Here is a 20,293-nt window from a genome sequence, read left to right on the forward strand (position 1 = left end):
GAATAAAGAACATGAAATAGCTGCCGCATATTATGGAAAGAATTGCCTACCTGAGATGCATCCTGTTTGGTCAGAGTTAATTATATTAGGCATCACTCTCTCTAGACGGCGCGAGAGAACCTTTAATGAGAATTTTATAATCGCAGCACAAAAGGCTTATAGGGCGGTATGAGCCACAGTCTAGGGGATTCTTTTTTCTTTTTAAGCAAAACTGAAATAGTCGCCTGGGTAAGTATCTGTGGGGGTTTCTTACTAGAAAGGATTTCATTGTACATTGAGCTGAGGATAGGGGATAATTTAGAGGAGAATGTTTTATAAAATTCAATAGGGAAGCCATCAGGCTCATGGGTTTTACTGCTCTGCGTGGAGTGGATTGCCAGAGTAGCTTCATCATCACTTATTGAGGCATCCATGTTGGTTTGTTCATCTGAATTGAGACAGGGGATGTCCAGATTGTCTAGAAATACATGCATACGAGATGTGTCAGGAAGAGCCTCTGATGAGTAAAGAGCAGAGTAGAATTGCTTAAACTGATTGTTGATTTCTTTGGGATTGGTAGAAGTTAAATCAGCTGCAACACAGATTTCAGGTATGGAGCTGCTAGCAGCGGTTCGTCAAAGCTGGTGAGATAACAACTTGCCAGCTTTCGCTCAGCGTTCATAGAATTTTTGCCTCAACTTAAACAGAAGCTGCTCTGTTTGTTTGGTGGGGAAAAGGTTGTCAAATTCCGATTGGTGTAACAGTCTCTCTCTTTGTAGAGTTCAGGAGTTGGAGAAGAGGCATATCTGTTGTCCACATCTAGAATGAGTTGAGGTAGGCATGTGGTGCGCTGTTTGTTGTCATACGCTGTGCTGTGTATTAAATGATTTGGCCTCTTAGATATTATTTTAATGACTCCCACACAGTAGAGTGAGACACGTCAGGGGTGCAGTCGATCTGTAAAAAGACATAAATGTGAGTTGATATGTATTTTTTAAAGGCACTACAGGATAGTAGTAGTGGGTCAAGTCACCACGTTTGTTGTGAAAGCGGACATCTAGCTGGACAGGGCTATGGTCTGAGATAACGATGCTATGATATTGGCTATTCGTTACAAAAGGAAGAATTCTATTGTCCAGCAGGAAAAAGTCTATCCTAGAGTATGTGCTGTGGACTGGAGAGAAAATGGAGTACTGTTTAGCAGTGGGATTGCTCCTCCTCCATGGATCAGACAAATTATAAGATTCTAGAAATGAGTTGACTACTGCGCCTGATTTTGAAATGAAATTTTGGGGCTTCGGTCTGGATCTGTATGGACTTGGATGCAATACACAATTGAAATCTCCGCCCGATATCAAATGATGAGAGTTAAGGTCAGGAAGTGTTGTGATGAGGTCAGAGAACAATTGAGTGTCATCCCAATTAGGACCATAGAGGTAAGCCAGAATAACCTGTGTGCTAAACAATTTCCCCATCACTATAATATATCTTCCATTAGTATCTGAAATGACTATGGCGGAGACAAGCGGGGGGCCTTCGCACCAAGGTTAGAGTGAAATATCTGGTCGACCCATCCTCTCGCTAGTTTATCATGGTCACTGGACCAGAGATAAACAATGTCCGGACGTAAGGACTTAAGATGAGCATACACTCGGCTACGCTTGATCACCTGGTTCATTCCTTTTAAGTTATAAAGCATGTGGAGCCTAGAGTATGTGAATTAGGCATAGTCATAGTCAATCAGAAATGGCCAGTGTACTGAAAGGTCAGAGTAATAAAATATAAAGAATTTTTAAAAAACCAGCTAAAAACAACAGAAAACCTTGGACCCCTATGCTGGCCTTCCCCCCTGTTGGAAGCAGGCATCTGCCTCTCCTAGACTAGAGCAAAATGCTACCATGTAAAACTGAACATCAGTAGAGCTCTATCCAGGGTGAACATAATCAAGTTTACACCTAGGGAAGGGATTTTGGAGGGAACCACCACAGTTATCTAAGGTATCCTATGCAATATGCATATTTGAAGGATAGTAAAACAATATATAAACATTTAAGTCATTTAGCAGACGCTCTTAAGGAGGAATGGGTATATGTCCCCCAAGACCAACCCCATCCACTTAGGATGACTTAAAAAAAAAATATATATATATACATATACACATATATAGATACACACATATACTTTAAAATCATTTAATTAAATAAGTAAATAGGAAAACAAACCCAGTAAAATTCAACATTTGTATAAATGTAACCCTCTGTTGAACATCTTAACAAGCCAGAATATCGAAAATTGACAAACGCTTGGCATTTAATACCCGTCCTGCAGTGTTCGCTCGGCTATACAACCTTCAAACCCGTGCCATCAAGCACCAGGGCAGACCAATATGAGAGCAAAATTGCAAGATTACGTTATAATGCTGTAATTCCATCAAATGGTTGTTTTATGCAACAGAATAAGGGGTTATTAGACTGCTCATCTGTGTGTGTTCTACTGAGGATGGGCCGCTGGAAATTTTACGATGTCTTTGGGTGATACCGCATTCCAGAGCATGAGTTAATGGGGCGGCAGGTAGCCTAGTGGTTAGTGTGTTGGGCCAGTAACCAAAAGGTTGCTAGATCAAATCCCCAAACTGACAAGTAAAAAAAAATGTTATATTCCTGAACAAGGCATTTAACCCAATGTTCCTAGGTCATCGTTGTAAATAAGAATTTGTTCTTAACTGACTTGCCTGGTTAAATAAAAAAAAATATGTTTCTGTTATATACGATACCAGGGAGAGATGACTTCAGGGCCAAAAATTGGAGTCTACACAATGAGAACTGATTTTACAGCAGATACTGTCTGCTGTGAATTCTAAGTATCTTTCATACAAATCTTAACCTTGTGACCCATTCCATTTATCTGTTGTTTATCTGTTGTTTGTCATGTAGACTGAAGGAGGATGGACTTTGCTATTAAATGCTGTGGCTCAAACCAGGTCGTTGAGTTCTCAGTGATCACCTCCAGGGTTTGATTTGTTTTGAAGAAATCTAAATGTCTTTCCTTTTGATTACAATAATTCCACCACACCAACCAGTCACATAGTAAAGAATAATACACATGATCCGTTGGGAGTATAAACTTGTATGTAACATGTCTAAAGAAGGCCAGTTGAATTGCTTCTTTAATCAGGACAACAGTTTTCAGCTGTGCTAACATAATTGCAACAGGGTTTTCTAATGATCAATTAGCCTTTTAAAATGATCAACTTGGATTAGCTAACACAACGTGCCATTGGAACACAGGAGTGATGGTTGCTGATAATGTAGATATTCCATCAAAAGCATGCATTTCCAGCTACAATAGTCATTGGCAACATTAACAATGTCTACCCTGTATTTCTGATCAATTTGACGTTATTTTAATGGACAAAAAATGTGCTTTTTTTTCAAAAACATGGACATTTCTAAGTGACCCCAAACTTTTGAACGGTAGTGAACATACCATCATTGTTCATAACGTTAAGTTACTGGATGAATAATTGTCATTTTTGTTTGGCAGCATGGTGGAGGCACAACTCTAATCAAGATATGAATTCCCTATTTGGTCTACTTGACTAGTTGATTAGTAATTTGGGTTTGGATTCCATATGAACTGTTACAAAATGAACACGGTGGGGGAGGTGTTGGTCAAGAATGAATAGTAAATTATTCGCTCTGGATCGGCGCACGAGAAAATGTGTCTTCACATGTTGCTGCTCACCAGGTCCTCCTAGGCATTCTATTTCTATGGCTGGCTTCTCCCCTGTCTGCAATTCAGCTTGCCACAGAAAACATTTGTCTCACTGCTTCTCTCCATTCTGAATTGTCCAAATGAGAGACTGGTCTGTGCCATCCGGTTCAGTCATAGTATGTCGTACTTGCAGTCCCTCTCTCGTTGCCATGTTTCATTGGTTAGAACAAAACACGTACGGGAAAAAGTGGTGGTGTGGATATTTGTTTCACATCCATGATAATAGTTTCTAATGACCATCATCATGATGTGTAACAACGGAAAAGCAAGATGGCACTTGGGGATAGGTGAGGAGAGGGAGGGGTGTTCTCTTCATCAAAGATGACAGCAGATCAAAGATGACAGCAGAATGATATTCTGTTGAAAAGGTTGAACCCACGCGTTGTGTTTGTCATGGAAACAGCGTTGGCAACAAGGCTCTTTGTCTCGAGTCAACAGAGTTTATTTCACACCGCAAAAATGACAGTTACATTTCACCACTCTTTGTTTTTCATATATACGTATATACAGTACCGGTCAAAAAAATGTAGAACACATACTAATTCAAGGGTTTTTTCTTTATTTTTACTATTTTCTACATTGTAGAATAATAGTGAAGACATCAAAACTATGAAATAACACATATGGAATCATGTAGTAACCAAAAAAAGTGTTAAACAAATGAACAAATGATCAAGTAGCCACCCTATGCCTTGATGACAGCCTTGCACAGCCTTGCACACTCTTGGCATTCTCTCAACCAGCTTATATATAGTCATACACCTGTAGGCATCATGCTGTATGAAGTATACGTCCATGCCTTGTCTTTTGCCACCTTTTACCGTGCCACCTTTTACCGTGCCACCTTTTACCGTGCCACCTATTACCGTGCCACCTTTTACCGTGCCACCTTTTACCGTGGCACCTTTTACCGTGCCACCTTTAACCGTGCCACCTTTTACCGTGCCACCTTTACCGTGCCACCTTTTACCGTGCCACCTTTTACCGTGCCACCTTTTACCGTGCCACCGTTTACCGTGCCTGTCATTAAAAAGGCACTAGATATGTATTTTTGGCAGAAATGGTTTAATATCCTGCATGTCCATGTCTCTACTCTCTCCCTTCCTGTGCTGTTGTTGTTTGGTTGTTTGTCATGTCATTAGAGGATAGAGGACAGCGAGTGGAGGGGGAAAGGGGGATGAAGGGATAGAGGGATGAGTGGAGGGGGATGGAGAATATGTCTCCATCCTTATTAAACAGAAACGGATGGAGGAGGACACTGTAGTCTGGCGCCTTTGGGTTACTCAGACCTCCGGTTCTGTGTGTCTGTGTGTCTGTGTCAAATCAAATGTTATTGGTCGCATACATATATTTAGCAGTGTGTGTGCTTGTGGACATGCTGAGGTGCACTCACAAAGGTCAATCAGGTCAGGCTAATATACTGTACCATCGTACAGAGGTTTCAGGACTTGACCCTCTGTGTGAGAAACAACTGGCAGGTCACACAGACGTCAACATCATCTGATGGTTGTTCTTGTGTTATGAGGCTGTTAGTGTAAACAGACAGAACAATAAGCAGATATATCAGTTCCCGTTCTCTATTATATTATCAGGCTGAGTGTAATTGAGTGATGTATTGGACTGTGAACCACAGACACAGAGTCACAAGCCCCAGGGATGGGGTGGCGGGGACTAGTAGTTGTTAGCGTTGGATTTTGTTTGCTCAGGAATGTGAGTGGTGATTTTAGACCTAAAGGTCAGGTCATAGGTAATGTACACTACCGTTCAAAAGTTTGGGGTCACTTAGAAATGGCCTTGTTGAAAGACAGATAGCTGTGGAATGTGTTGGACGAGAGGAGAGCAACATGTGAAACAGGGGAGACAGATGGACATCTGTGGATTAGATGAAGGAAGGGTTGAGGTCAGGTGAGGACAGATTTCCTTAAAGGAGCACTAAAGGTTTGGTATCCTGTTACCCTCTTTATTAGCTTCCTGTATAGCCATAAACTGTAAGGATTGGAGAGAGGGAGTGTCTTAAGTAGGATGAATAAAACTATGATGGAGGGAAAAACATTTTTTTTTGCCAAGGCAGGAAACTGAGCGCAGCCCAATCCAGAAATCTGTCAGTGGCATCTGATTAAATTCACAGAGCTGCTTGTTGCAATTTCGATGAGGCTCTCTTCTTCAGCTATCAGTATGTGGACTGGAGGCAGGGCATGAAAGGGATAACGAATCCAGTTGTTTGTGTCATCCTTTTCGGGAAAGTACCTGCGTAATTGCGCAACCAACTCACTCAGGCGCTTCACCATATCACATTTGACATCGTCCTTAAATTTGAGTTAATGTGCACACAAAAAATCTTACAATGATGGAAAGACCTGTGTGTTGTCCTTGTTAATGCAGACAGAGAAGAGCTCCAACTTCTTAATTATAGTCTCAATTTTGTCCCGCACATTGAATATAGTTGCGGAGAGTCCCTGTAATCCTAGATTCAGACCATTCAGACGAGAAAAAACATCACCCAGATAGGCCAGTCATGTGAGAAATTTGGTCAGACAAGTGAAAATGATCGTCAGTAAAGGAAACTTTAAACTTGTCTCTCAATTCTTTTTAAACGTGTCAATACTTTGCCCCAGCGCACTTCTGTGTGTTGTAAAAGCGTTACATGGTCGCTGCCCATATCATTGCATAGTGCAGAAAATACACGAGTTCAGGGGCCTTGCTTTAACAAAGTTAACAATTTTCACTGTACTGTCCAAAATATATTTCAAGCTGTTAGGCATTCCCTTGGCAGCAAGAGCCTCTTGGTGGATGCTGCAGTGTACCCAAGTGGCGTCGGGAGCAACTGCTTGCACAAGTATTACCACTCCACTATGTCTCCCTGTCATGGCTGGCTTTTGCGCCATCAGTACAGATACCTACACATCTTCACCACCAAAGTCCATTTGATGTCACAAAGCTGTCCAGTACTTTAAAAATATCCTCTCCTGTTGTCCTGTTTCCAGTGGTTTTCAGAAGAGGATGTTTTCCTTAATTGACCCCCCATAAACGTAACAGACATATACCAGGAGCTGTGCCAGGCCCGCCACGTCTGTTGACTCATCCAGCTGTAACGCATAGAATTCACAGGCTTGTATGCGAAGCAGTAATTGTTTCAAACATCTCCTGCCATGTCACTGATGCGTCGTGAAACAATGTTTGCGTCGTGAAACTCGGTAGCTCACCATATAAGATGCTTCTAGCCCCTTCTTATTAATGGTATCTGTTGCTTTTATACATGTCGTGCTACTCGAAAGTCGTCTTAATTTTCGCAAAAAATAACTCCCGTGGCTTATTTTTCAAATTGGCATGTTTTGTTTTTAAATGTCTGCGCAAGAGTGAAGGTCTAACACACTAGCTGAGGAAAGGCACTACTCCCAATATAATTAAACCCAAATCAATGTTGTTCTCATCATATTTGCGCCTCTGAGATGGTTCATGTCCTTGTCTGTTGTTCGGTGCTTTCCCGAGTAAGGGCGCAGTAGCTCTTCGACTGCATCAGATTCACAACTGTCAGTGTCCATGCAAGCTGGGCTAACAGCAAATGTAGAATTACTGATGATAAATGGACTTAATTAAGGTATCACTTGTCACTTTAAATAACGCCACTTTAATAATGTGTACATATCCTACACTACTCATCTCATATGTATATACTGTATTCTATTCTATACCATCTACTGCACCTTGCCTATGCCGCACGGCCATCGCTCATCCATATGTTTATATGTACATATGTCTTATTCATCCCTATACATTTGTGTGTATAAGGTAGTTGTTGTGAATTTGTTAGATTACTTGTTAGATATTACTGTATTGTCGGAACTAGAAGCACAAGTATTTCGCTACACTCTAATTAACATCTGCTAACCATGTGTATGTGAACAATAAAATTTTATTTGATTTTCCTGCAAACGGAATGGACAGTAGCTACGTTTGGCTACATACGGACTGTTAGTGGAATTCCCACAAGAGAGTAATGGTTAATGTGATTGGATGTTAACTATTTGACAAGGCTACCTGTATTTGACATTGTGTTGTTATTTTGCTAAACACTAGATGGTTTCATTTGATTTTTGGCAATGAAACGAGGCTACTCAGGCGAGAAAAAAACCTCACCCAAATGTATACTGTTAGAAAATATAAATGGACTGTTTGAAAATGAAAGAATTATTCTTATTATTATTTTAAAATCTGAATCACATTTTTATTTGGCGTACCCCCAAAGGCATTGCGTGTACCCCTAGGGGTACTGTTTTAGACAATTGAGACATGGATTGTGTGTGTGCCATTCAGAGAGTGAATGGGCACAACAAAATATTGAAGTGCCTTTGAACAGGGTATGGTAGTAGGTTCCAGGTGCACCAGTTTGTGTCAAGAACTCCAACGCTGCTGGGTTTTTCAAGCTCAACAGTTTCCCTTGTGTATCAAGAATGATGGTCCACCACGCAAAGGACATCCTGCCAACTTGACACAACTGTGGGAGGCATTGGAGTCAACATGGGCCAGCATCCCTGTGGAACGCGTTTGACACCTTGTAGAGTCCATTCCCTGACAAAGTGAGGCTGTAACTCAATGTTAGGAAGTTGTTCCTAATATTTTGTACACTGTGTATAAAACATTGAACACAGTGATACAGTAGTTCCAAAGAAAGTAGTTCCAAAAAAGTAGTTCCAAAGAACAGTTTTTCTGGACAGGGGATAGATCATACTGTACATTTAAGTTAAAAGCATTATTCAGTATGTTGGGATAATTATCTTACCATTATCTTACCAGTACTCTATATACTTTCCACTTTGACTCGGTCTATGAAGCTATTTTATAAATCTCTCTCTCTCTCTCTCTCTCTCTCTCTCTCTCTCTCTCTCTCTCTCTCTCTCTCTCTCTCTCTCTCTCTCTCTCTCTCTCTCTCTCTCTCTCTCTCTCTCTCTCTCTCTCTCTCTCTCTCTCTCTCTCTCTCTCTCTCTCTCTCTCTCTCATTGTTGAATCATTCCCATCCAGAACACAATGTGATTCCTCTTCAAGGCCATGTGATTGAGTGGAGGAGCACTGAAGGCCACCTGTGCTTTCATATTAAGATTAGCTTTACTGTATGGATGGTGCTCCAATGCATTTAGGAGAAGAATGGGGAGGGCTCTCTCCTTCTATTGCTGAATCTTTCTCCAAGTCTTTCTTTCTTTCTTTCTTTCTATTAAGTGGCGGTTGGTGCCATTTAAGATGAGGGAGGATGATAATTTTTTCATGGGCATGGTCTTATTTCTATTACAACATATTGGATGACTGACATTCATATTCCATTCACCCAGCTCAATGTAACATCAATAGGTTTAGGCTATTACATGATACTCAAATTTTCCCTGTACACATCATGTGGTTGCTACAACCTAGCCTGTGAATGAAAGTTTACAACGTAGGTGCACAGGTTGAGAGCATTTTGAGTAATCAAGGTGGCAGACAGTGACACATTCAATACCACCTTGCTGACTCTTGCCTTCATCTAGCTGCTCTAGGGTGTAATCATTAGTCCAACAGTTTCAAATGTCGGTGGAAGGAATCGGTGGAATGAATGCAAACACAGTTCACTTTCATAGCAACCACATAAAAACAGCCTCATCACTTTGCTCATTGTATAGATTAGTCCTTCTACCAACTACAGTATCTACGCACTCTCCTCCTCTCACCTCTTCCCTTCGCTTGTGGACTTCAGTGCACAACACATCAGCTGTCTTTGACCAAGCCAAACATTCATATCATGACCACTAACCTGAATTTGTCAAATTTGATTTGATTTGATACACGTGGCCTAAATTGTTGTCAAGTCAGAGTCAACATAAATACTCACACGTAAACCCGCTATAATCATGTAGTACACTGTACAGTCAGAAAGTGGTTTAGCAGTTACACCGGCGGGCAAGAACCATGATCCTCCCTGGTTTTGTATAGAAGTCAATGTACCCAGAGGAGGACAGAAGCTAGCTGTCCTCCGGCTACAACATAGTGCTATCCTACATAGTGCTGCTGAAGCTACTGTAGACGTTCATTGCACAACAGTGTTTTAATCAATTATTTGGTGACGTGAATATATTTAGTATAGTTTTATCTGAAAAGGAAGGTTTTTAATGTTTCACAATTTAAAAAAATGAAATTCACTGAGGAGCATGGTCCTCCCCTTCCTCCACTGCGGAGCCTCCACTGACGCACGCACGCACGCACGCACGCACGCACGCACGCACGCACGCACGCACGCACACACACACACACACACACACACACACACACACACACACACACACACAGAGAAATACAATACACAGATACTCTATCCACACTCCTCACTATAGCTGTACTGCATGTGGGTGGACTGGGGCTGAGTAGTGGCACACAGTGCATTGAGAGGTGCATAATGTATTAGATGCTACTGCTACCGTTGCTGCTATTAATGTGTTCACTAATGGACCTACCAAAGGTTCTATGTTGGAAATACCTTTTGAAGTAAGAGGGTCCCTCTGTGCATACCCTCACAATGGAACATCTGCAAACACACAAACGCTTTTTATATGGACGATATCATTAACATGCCACCTATTATTGTCTATATAGACACGTGTGTCTATATAGCGGGGGTAGGTCAGGTTCGTTTGGGATTTTGGTAATAAGGCCCTTTATCGACTTCCCCAGAGTCAGATGAACTCATGGATACCATTTTTATGTATCCGCGTGCAGTTTGAAGGAGGTTGCTAACTAGCGTGAGTGCAATTTAAATCAAAATCAAATCAAATGTATTTATATAGCCCTTCGTACATCAGCTGATATCTCAAAGTGCTGTACAGAAACCCAGCCTAAAACCCCAAACAGCAAGCAATGCAGGTGTAGAAGCACGGTGGCTAGGAAAAAGTCCCTAGAAGGGCCAAAACCTAGGAAGAAACCTAGAGAGGAACCAGACTATGTGGGGTGGCCAGTCCTCTTCAATTGCTAACAAGCGTTAGTGCAATGACTGGAAGTCTATCGGTATCTGCTAGCATGCTAGTAGATACTGCACCCACAGACTTCCAGTCATTGTGCTAACGCTAGTTAGCATTGGCTTATGAAACTACCCCTAACATCCTTCAAAATGGACACAGAGACATACAAATGTTGATTACATTCAATCTCTATGATATAAGGATGATTAGAATAAAGAATATTTTATTTTCTCGATAAATAACCATGAGTGAATCATTCAAACCCACGACTTTTAACGTAGATCACATATTTGTCACTTTATTGTTTTTGAATGTCAGGAAGTTTTAGTCAAAATAGGTAATTATGATTGATTGCAGTAAAGGCCAAAGACACATCTGAGCAGTTGGTACAAATCTATTAATACGCTGAAATGACATGCAGTGCACAAATCAGTGTTTGATTTAGCCCAATCACAATCAGTGGTTACCAGCAGGGAACTATTCAATACCACTGCACGTGTTAATATTTAGGCCTACCCTCCACTGTCCAATGACAAGAATGCATTTGGCTGCAATGCATTGTTGATTCAATCAACCCTTTTGTGTCACTGGTTAAATATCTAATAATGCCTATGTTCTTATACATCCATCCATCCCTACATTCATCCATCCATCCCTCTTTCTCCCTCTCTTCCTTCAGACACTCTGTCAGTGCCTCGCTGGTCCCCACAGATCCCTCGGAGAGACCTGGGAAACTCCATAAAACACAGGTAACGTGTGTGTGTGTGTGTGTGTGTGTGTGTGTGTGTGTGTGTGTGTGTGTGTGTGTGTGTGTGTGTGTGTGTGTGTGTGTGTGTGTGTGTGTGTGTGTGTGTGTGTGTGTGTGTGTGTGTGTGTGTGTGTGTGTGTGTGTGTGTGTGTGTGTCTGTGTCTGTGTGTGTGTACACTTGAATGAAGGTATGAGTGTGTTCAGGCATTAATTTGTGTGTGTGTATTCCTCTACCAGAGACAGACAGAATGTCGGTCCAATTTAAGGGGGCGCTAGCATAACTCCTCTCCCTGTTCTATTCCTGTTTGAATATCTGATGAATCCCAAATGTCACTAATCTCCAAATTAAACAGTACACCTCCGCTATTGGTCATGGGAATCTTCCAACCTACCGACTTTCTCTCTCCTTCTCTCTCTCTCTCTCTCTGTTTCTTTGTCCCTCCTCTCTCTCTTATTCGCTGTCTTTCTCCACCTCCCCCTCCCCCCCTTTCTCTCAGCCTCAAAAGTACGTGGGTGTTAGCTCACTGCGGAATGTTAATGACGAGGAAAGACAGTGGTTGTGCACACACGTCTTTAATGCATCATCAGCCAGGGGCCGAGAGCAAATGTAATTGATATTGGCATTAAATCTCAAGCTGTTATTAAAAGGACAAAGGCTAGTTTCTAGGGAGATGGACAACTTTATTTGTCTTTATGCTCTTTCTGACATGGTGATTGTCATAGATCTCTATTTGTGCCTCGATGTATCTTCAAAGATATGGCTCTAAGCACAGGTTATTATTCGTAAGTAAATCATAGCAATGCAATAAACTACTGGCTATAGCAACATCTCCCTGGGAATGAAAAATATCTATCTGTCAAATCATATCTCACCTTTAATGTCAGTCTAACGGTAACTTAGGCAGCGTATGTACGCCTGCCAAAGCAATGTATCATTTAGGCCCCGATCACCAAAATTAGAGTGGGATGCCAGATTGAATTGTGCCCTCCCTGATTCTGTTTAGCACAATACGAGGCAATACGAAGGTTCCTAATGAAGAGATTTGGATTCTGTCAACCCATTCCTATTCCATTACTCCAGCCAGCCCGTTGCTGGTACCCAGACGTCCGATCTATCAGAAAATAAACCCAGAGTCTTTCTTAAATTGGGCACTCAGATACTTCATCCAACCCCAAAGTAGGGAATTGCTTTTTATCATTCAAGACAATTGAGACACACTGTAGTCTTGCTCTGAACGCTGTGCCACGGGCTCTGCTGGGCTCCATCTTCATCTCTGTGACTGATTGCTGTGTTACTGTGTTGATGCAGCAGAATGGCCTCTGTCACAGCCTTTATTCACAGACATCACAGCCACAAACTGAACATTGGTGCAGAGTATTGAAAGGAGTGGGGGCCCCCCAAATTGAATCAAGGTGCATTGGAGATTGGAGCTCAAATTGTTGCGCGGTGGGGAAAGATTAGCCCTATAGGTGTCCATCTTTCTTATGTTATGGAGACATCAACCTGCCAAAGAAATAATAATAATATCATATTTTTTTTACGTGACTTGTGAATGTGAGGCATTCTATGACAAAAGCCATTTGTCATCACAAGGTGAATGGGAATGATAATCCAAAAGGTCACAAGCAATCTGTGATGTTTTTCTGCAGTGATCCACACCTGGTGGCTTTTGTTTGCACTCGTTTATGCATGAACAAACAGGTGGAAGAGATGTTTTGTTTTGTTTATGTGCTCTGATCTCTCTCTCTCTCTCTCTCTCTCTCTCTCTCTCTCTCTCTCTCTCTCTCTCTCTCTTCCCCTCTCTCTCTTCTTGTGCTTGCAGGTTTTCCACCAAGTATTGGATGTCTCAGACATGCATAGTGTGTGGAAAAGGAATGTTGTTTGGACTTAAATGTAAAAACTGCAAGTAAGCTCCTTCCTTGTATTATTGTAATCTGTGTTCAGAAAACATTACTTCTCGATTATAAAAGTTTTATTGCCGTGCATAACATGTTTCTAAGGATTGGTGTGCTTTATAACAGAAGATTTTCTTTTTTAAACCCATCAACATCAATCAATGATCCTCCTGGTTGGTTATAGAGGTTATAATCAAATCTCAGGCTATAAACTCTTTCTTGTCAACCATATTTGTTCATCCACATTATTATTAGAATTCTGGAAAGGACATTTGTCACCGTATACTTGGGAAAATCTCTGAAAAGAACAAGCCATTATCATTTAAAACAGATTACTTAAGTAAATTAACCAATTTTACAACCAACTGAATGTGGCATTTTTGACACAAGGGAAATAATTGGGTGGAACTCAGACAGCGTTTTATTTCCTTAATGACCCAGACTATTAAAAGTTCAAGAATGGGTTTCTTTTAACTGTTTGTAAAATGAGTAGCAGAGATTCAGTGATGTCTGGGGTTGCATCCGAAGTGAAACCCTATTCCCTATATAATGCACTGCTTTTGATCAGACTCTGATCAAAAGTAGTGCACTATGTAGGGAATAGGATGCCATTTCTGATGCTGCCCTGGTGAGTGTTTTACTCTGTTGTTTCACCAGGCTGAAGTGCCACAACAAATGTACCAAAGAAGCCCCACCTTGCCATTTACTGATCATCCAAAGAGGAGGAGGAAGTAACACCCTCAAAGGTAAAAGGACTGTTGGACCAGCAGCTTACTGTAGGACTGAAGACTGACTTCATATGCAGTCTTGTCCAATAACTTTCAATTCATACATGTTATGTCATTTAGCTGATTATTTGATCCAAAGCGACTGAGAGCAGTGATTGCATACATTATGTACCATTTTAATCGCAGTAGAACTTCTTGATACACATGGCACAAACCTTGAGTATTATTCTCATCGTAAGCAGTAACACAAACTGCACATGCATCTCAAGCTAGAAGACACATATATAGCCCTACTGTAATTACGCAGTGCATATTCATATTAGGTATACTTATTAGGATTCCTAGAATATAGGTGCTTTTGCTATTGAAGTACTATTTTAAAAGCTCATCATTCTCTATTACAGTGCTTTTGTTATTGAAACGTTACTTTAAAAAAACGACTCATTCTCTGTTATAGTGCTTATGTTACTGAAGTATTACTTTAAAGGGCTACTCATTCTCTGTGATAGTGCTTTTGTTTGAAGTACTCATTTAAAAATATTCTCTGTCATCTAAAGTGAGCTTTAACTGTATGTTATTTACACCTTTCTCTTTTTCACCCAACTGGTGTGACAGATCACCAAGGAAATCAAGGTAAAATAATCCATTTATGAACCATTCTTTTGTTTTAGTACAGAACCTTCAAAAAAAGCAAGGGAAGATTCAAGTCTCTGCTACTTGAAGTTGGCAAGCTACAGTATCGTAGGGTGTTCTTAAGTGTTCCCTTGCGAGAGCAAAAAAGGACCATCTTCAAAGAAGAAGAGTTTGTCATATTTTCACATTCAGAAATTTGAGAAAATAAAGACTTTCTCTCAGTGTTTTGTTGTTTGTCTGATTCGGTCTATCCCCAGCTCGTTTGGTACGGACTGAATCGGTACCATGTGACATCAACAACCCGCTCAGGTACACAGACCTGCACATCAGTCAAACGCTGCCCAAAACCAACAAAATCAACAAGGTAGGAACTACCAGACGCATGAAGACATGCTCACATGTACGTGCGCCCACACATACACATGCAGCCCGCCCCCCCGTTCTGTGCTTCCACATCTGAGCTCTGTTGTCTTGATATCTGTTATTTTGGTCTGTTTGAAATGTGCATCACCCGAAGTCCAGTCAGACGGACCAGCATTACTGGACCAACCACCGACAACTGGATTATTTTAAAAACAAATACATTTTCACACTTCAAAAGTAGCAGCTCATCAATCCCACAGATACTTTTCAATACTTCAAACATTGTTTGGGATTTCCGCAAATCCCCCTACCCCATTATTAAGTTTGCAAGTCATCATAACTTCATAATGGAGGTATTTTGTTTGGAAACCCACACTATAGCGTTTTAGACAACTTTTAGTGGATGAGAGTTATAGTTTTATCTCACTGTGATTATATTTGTCTTATTGTGTCACGTTCGTTAGTATAGACGGACCAACGTACGTAGAGTTCCACATATTTATTAGACAGTGAAACTTAGAAAAATCAAAACAATAAAGAAAAAAACGAACCGTGACTACAATGCAATGCTAACAGGCAACTAAACATAAACAAACAATATCCCATAACCCACAGGTGGAAAAATGCAAGTTAAGTATGATCCCCAATTAGAGACAACGATTACCAGCTGCCTCTAATTGGGAATCATACACAAACACCAACATAGAAAATGAAACCTAGAACCCCACATAAACTAGACTAAAAAACCCTAGTCATGCCCTGACCTACTCGGCCATAGAAAATACAGGCTTTCTATGGTCAGGACGTGACATATTGGGTCTTCATCAGATGTCCTGTCACATGAAATATAACCCATTGGATTGCTTTGAGTCTTTATTTAAACAAGACAGAACTCTTTTTTTATTCACTGTGATAATAAGTAGTTTGATATGAGATCTCCCTTACTCTACCACATCAATACAACCACAAAAAGTTCATGGTGTGTGTGTGTGTGTGTGTGTGTGTGTGTGTGTGTGTGTGTGTGTGTGTGTGTGTGTGTGTGTGTGTGTGTGTGTGTGTGTGTGTGTGTGTGTGTGTGTGTGTGTGTGTGTGTGTGTGTGTGTGTGGGGGGTGCTATTAATGAACACGCATAGCAGCGCTCAATAATAAGAGAGTGCAACCAAGGCCACTTATTTATACCTTACAATATATATAGCTTTTATCTCTCAAAGAAAAGCCAGCATATCTCTCCCCTAAATCCTATCTTGAGCAGCACTATCTCTATAGACCCGTGTCATAACAACACAATTAGTCCACAGGTGCATTGTCAGGTGTTATCTTCTGAATGAGGAAGTCTGAAAAGAGACAGAGTTCTACCTGCTCTAGGCCATAGAAATGCATTATAGTACTGGTTTATTTAATTCTGTGCTCCAGGCACTGAGGTGGATACAGGAGAGAGGTGCCTGAGGGTTCTAGAAGAAGAGAGTGTGTGACTCACAGGGGGGATGAGCTGTCTGTCAATGTTCGACTGAAGGGCATCAAAAAAGCTATCATGTAAACAGCAAGTAAACCCACAAGCCTAGGAAAATGAAATTATTTTGTATTCACAGTCAGTTTTGAGACTTGTTTCACCTGTGGGTCTGTATTCATTTTACACCTTGAAATTGACTCCCTCACTCGCTCTTTTTTTGTTTGTTTTACCCCTCACTCACTCTCTCTCTCTCTCTCTCTCTCTCTCTCTCTCTCTCTCTCTCTCTCTCTCTCTCTCTCTCTCTCTCTCTGTCTCTGTCTCTGTCTCTGTCTCTGTCTCTGTCTCTGTCTCTCTCTCTGTCTCTCTCTCTGTCTCTGTCTCTGTCTCTGTCTCTCTCTCTCTCTCTCTCTCTCTCTCTCTCTGTCTCTGTCTCTGTCTCTGTCTCTCTCTCTCTCTCTCTCTCTCTCTCTCTCTCTCACTGTCTCTCTCTCTCTCTCTCTCTCTGTCTCTCTCTCTCTCTTTCTCTCTCTCTCTTTTTCACTCTCTCTCTGTCCTCAGGATCACATCCCTGTCCCGTACCAGCCAGACTCCAGCAGTAACCCCTCCTCCACCACCTCCTCCACACCTTCCTCACCCGCTCCACCCCTCCCTTCCAGTGCCACCCCTCCCTCCCCCCTACACCCTTCCCCACAGTCAGCACGGCAACAGAAACAGTTCAACTTCACAGGTACAGGATGAAATTAAAACCTACTCGTCTCATTTTCACCCCATTTTACACCTGATGTACTTAACAAAAATCACATCTCAATAAGGGGTCCAGATTTGACATCATAACACACCATCAGACCAACTCTTGAATACCCACTACTTGAAGTTTATTGTTGTGTCTAAAAACACACATTTGCTCAAAACATATTTTTTAATGCTTAAGTGTGTGTACAGTACATTACTGTATTTATACTTGGGGAAACTTCAAAAATTACTGGAGGATGTCTTTAAAGTGCATTTAGAAATGTTATCTGATAGAAGTAGTAAATGTAGTGCCACTCTGCCACTCTTTGATTTTTAGAGCTGTCTGTCCTACATCTCTGCTCTAGGAAAGAAATATCATTATTGCCATTTCAACGCTTCTATGAACCCAGCTCTGTACCACTCAGACCCATTCTCGCTCTCTCCCTCTCTGCAGCTTCTTCTTACTTCAAATACAAGCAGCAGTTCATCTTCCCAGGTAAGTGCCTCTTAATTGATCATTACGCCTAACCAAAATGCACTGCACTAGGCCAAAGGAAGAGGAGGAGGACTTTTTTGACGTTGTGATTTGATGCTTCTGTTCCTCTCCTCCTTGACAGCTTCTAAACTCTAAAGCCGTTTTCTCTCTAAGCCTGTCTTAGTTTTTGGTCCCTTCATGTGGAGACTTTGAGCATCTTCTGGCTGGACCATTGCAGAAGGGTCTTTTAAAACAGTGTTTCTTAATCCTGGTCCATTTTGGTTTTGTCCCGAGCACTACACAGCTGATTCCATTTATCAAGCTTTGATGATTTTAATCTAGGTGTGTAGTGCTAGGGCAAAAACCAAAATGTGCACCCCTTTGGTTCCTGAGGACCAGGATTAAGAAACACTGTTTTAGAGAGATATTTGACAAGAGGGGATGTGACTGAAATCATATGGGGGCAGGATAGAACATTTAGGAGATACAGTATGGTGGTATAGGATTGGTCCTGACAGAGTATCTCATGTATCTCAAGTCCTGAGTAGTAATAACTCCTAATGCTTATTATTTATTATGTTACAGCCCCTGTATTGTTGTAATGATTTTAGCATGGACCTCACCCCCCAGGCATGACCCTTGAAGCCTCCAGCAGAGCTCAGTAGATTATCACAGGGTGATTACATACATAGATTATTACACTGTGGTTACCATGGTATAAGGGCTATTGTATGATTTACCATATACTGTATACTGCTCCAGACGTGGCCCCGGCACCAGAGGCTCCTAACAGAACACCCCAGGTCATCCTTCACCCTGTCCTGTCTGAGCCTGGGTGAGTAGAAATCTAGATCAATTCGTATTAGTCACACGCGCCGAATACAACAGGTACAGTGTACAGTGAAATGCTTACTTACGAGCCCCTAACCAACAATGCAGTTTTAAAAAAAATATGAGGAAGAGTAAGAAATAAAAGTAACAAGTAATTACAGAGCAGCAGTAAAATAACAATAGTGAGACTATACACAGGGGGGTACCGGTACAGAGTCAATGTTCGGGGGCACCGGTTAGTTGAGGTAATATGTACATGTAGGTAGAGTTATTAAAGTGACGATGCATAGATGATAACAACAGAGTAGCAGCGGTGTAAGAGAGGGGGGGACAGTCTATGACTAGGGTGGCTGGAGTCTTTGACAATTTTTAGGGCCGTCCTCTGACACTGCCTGGTATAGAGGTCCTGGATGGCAGGAAGCTTGGCCCCAGTGATGTACAGGGCCGTACGCACTACCCTCTGTAGTTCCTTGCGGTCGGCGGCCGAGCAGTTTCTATACCAGGCAGTGATGCAACCAGTCCGGATGCTCTCGATGGTGGAGCTCTAGAACTTTTTGAGGATCTGAGGACCCATGCCAAATTTTTTGTCTCCTCAGGGGGAATAGGTTTTGTCGTGCCCTCTTCACGACTGTCTTGGACCATGTTAGTTTGTTGGTGATGTGGACACCAAGAAACTTGAAGCTCTCAACCGGCTCCACTACAGCCCTGTTGATGAGAATGGGGGTGTGCTCAGTCCTCTTTTTTCTGTAGTCCACAATCATCTCCTTTGTCTTGATCACATTGAGGGAGAGGTTGTTGTCCTGGCACCACACGGTCAGGTCTCTGACCTGCTCCCTATAAGCTGTGTCATTGTTGTTTGTGATCAGGCCTACCACTTTTGTGTCATTGGCAAACTTAATGATGGTGTTGGAGTCATACCTGGCCGTGCAGTAATGAATGAACAGGGAGTACAGGAGGGGACTGAGCACACACCCCTGAGGGGCCCCTGTGTTTAGGATCAGCATGGCAGATGTTGTTACCTACCCTTACCACCTGGGGGTGGCCCGTCAGGATGTCCAGGATACAGTTGCAGAGGGAGGTGTTTAATCCCAGGGTCCTTAGCTTATTGATGAGCTTTGAGGGCACTATGGTGTTGAACGCTGAGCTGTATTCAATGAATAGCATCCTCACATAGGTGTTCCTTTTGTCCAGGTGTGAAAGGGCAGGGTGGAGTGCAATAGAGATTGCGTCATCCGTGGATCTGTTAGGGCGGTATGCATATTGGAGTGGGTCTATGGCTTCTGGGATAATGGTGTTGATGTGAGCAATGACCAGCCTTTCAAAGCAATTCATGACTACAGACTTGAGTGCTACGGGTTGGTAGTCATTTAGGCAGGTTACCTTAGTGTTCTTGGGCACAGGGACTATGGTGGTCTGCTTAAAACATGTTGGTATTACAGACTCGGACAGGGAGAGGTTGAACATGTCAGTGAAGACACTTGCCAGTTGGTCAAGCGCATGCTCGCAGTACACGTCTTGGTAATCCGTCTGGCCCTGCTGCCTTGTGAATGTTGACCTGTTTAAAGGACTTACTCACATCGGCTGCGGAAAGTGTGATCACTGGCGACTCCTCGCTGGCTGTCAGCTCTGGCGGATCCGGACAGGAGGGAGACTCCGGCGGCTCCGGACAGGAGGGAGACTCCGGCGGATCCGGACTGGAGGGAG

General features: G+C 42.0%; 1 protein-coding gene across 1 annotated transcript in view; it reads left to right on the forward strand.

Annotated features, from left to right (window-relative positions):
* LOC124032982 (kinase suppressor of Ras 2-like) overlaps positions 1-20,293 on the forward strand; it is a 182,130-nt gene that overhangs the window by 127,438 nt on the left and 34,399 nt on the right. Inside the window, exons 7-14 of the mRNA XM_046344924.1 lie at positions 11,413-11,482; positions 13,305-13,388; positions 14,035-14,123; positions 14,721-14,738; positions 14,996-15,102; positions 17,110-17,278; positions 17,738-17,779; positions 18,521-18,593. Coding sequence (XP_046200880.1) covers positions 11,413-11,482; positions 13,305-13,388; positions 14,035-14,123; positions 14,721-14,738; positions 14,996-15,102; positions 17,110-17,278; positions 17,738-17,779; positions 18,521-18,593 — 652 coding nt within the window. The remainder of the gene's footprint in view (positions 1-11,412; positions 11,483-13,304; positions 13,389-14,034; positions 14,124-14,720; positions 14,739-14,995; positions 15,103-17,109; positions 17,279-17,737; positions 17,780-18,520; positions 18,594-20,293) is intronic.

This window comes from Oncorhynchus gorbuscha, linkage group LG04 (assembly GCF_021184085.1).
Source record: "Oncorhynchus gorbuscha isolate QuinsamMale2020 ecotype Even-year linkage group LG04, OgorEven_v1.0, whole genome shotgun sequence".
In the NCBI taxonomy this organism is placed as follows: domain Eukaryota; kingdom Metazoa; phylum Chordata; class Actinopteri; order Salmoniformes; family Salmonidae; genus Oncorhynchus; species Oncorhynchus gorbuscha.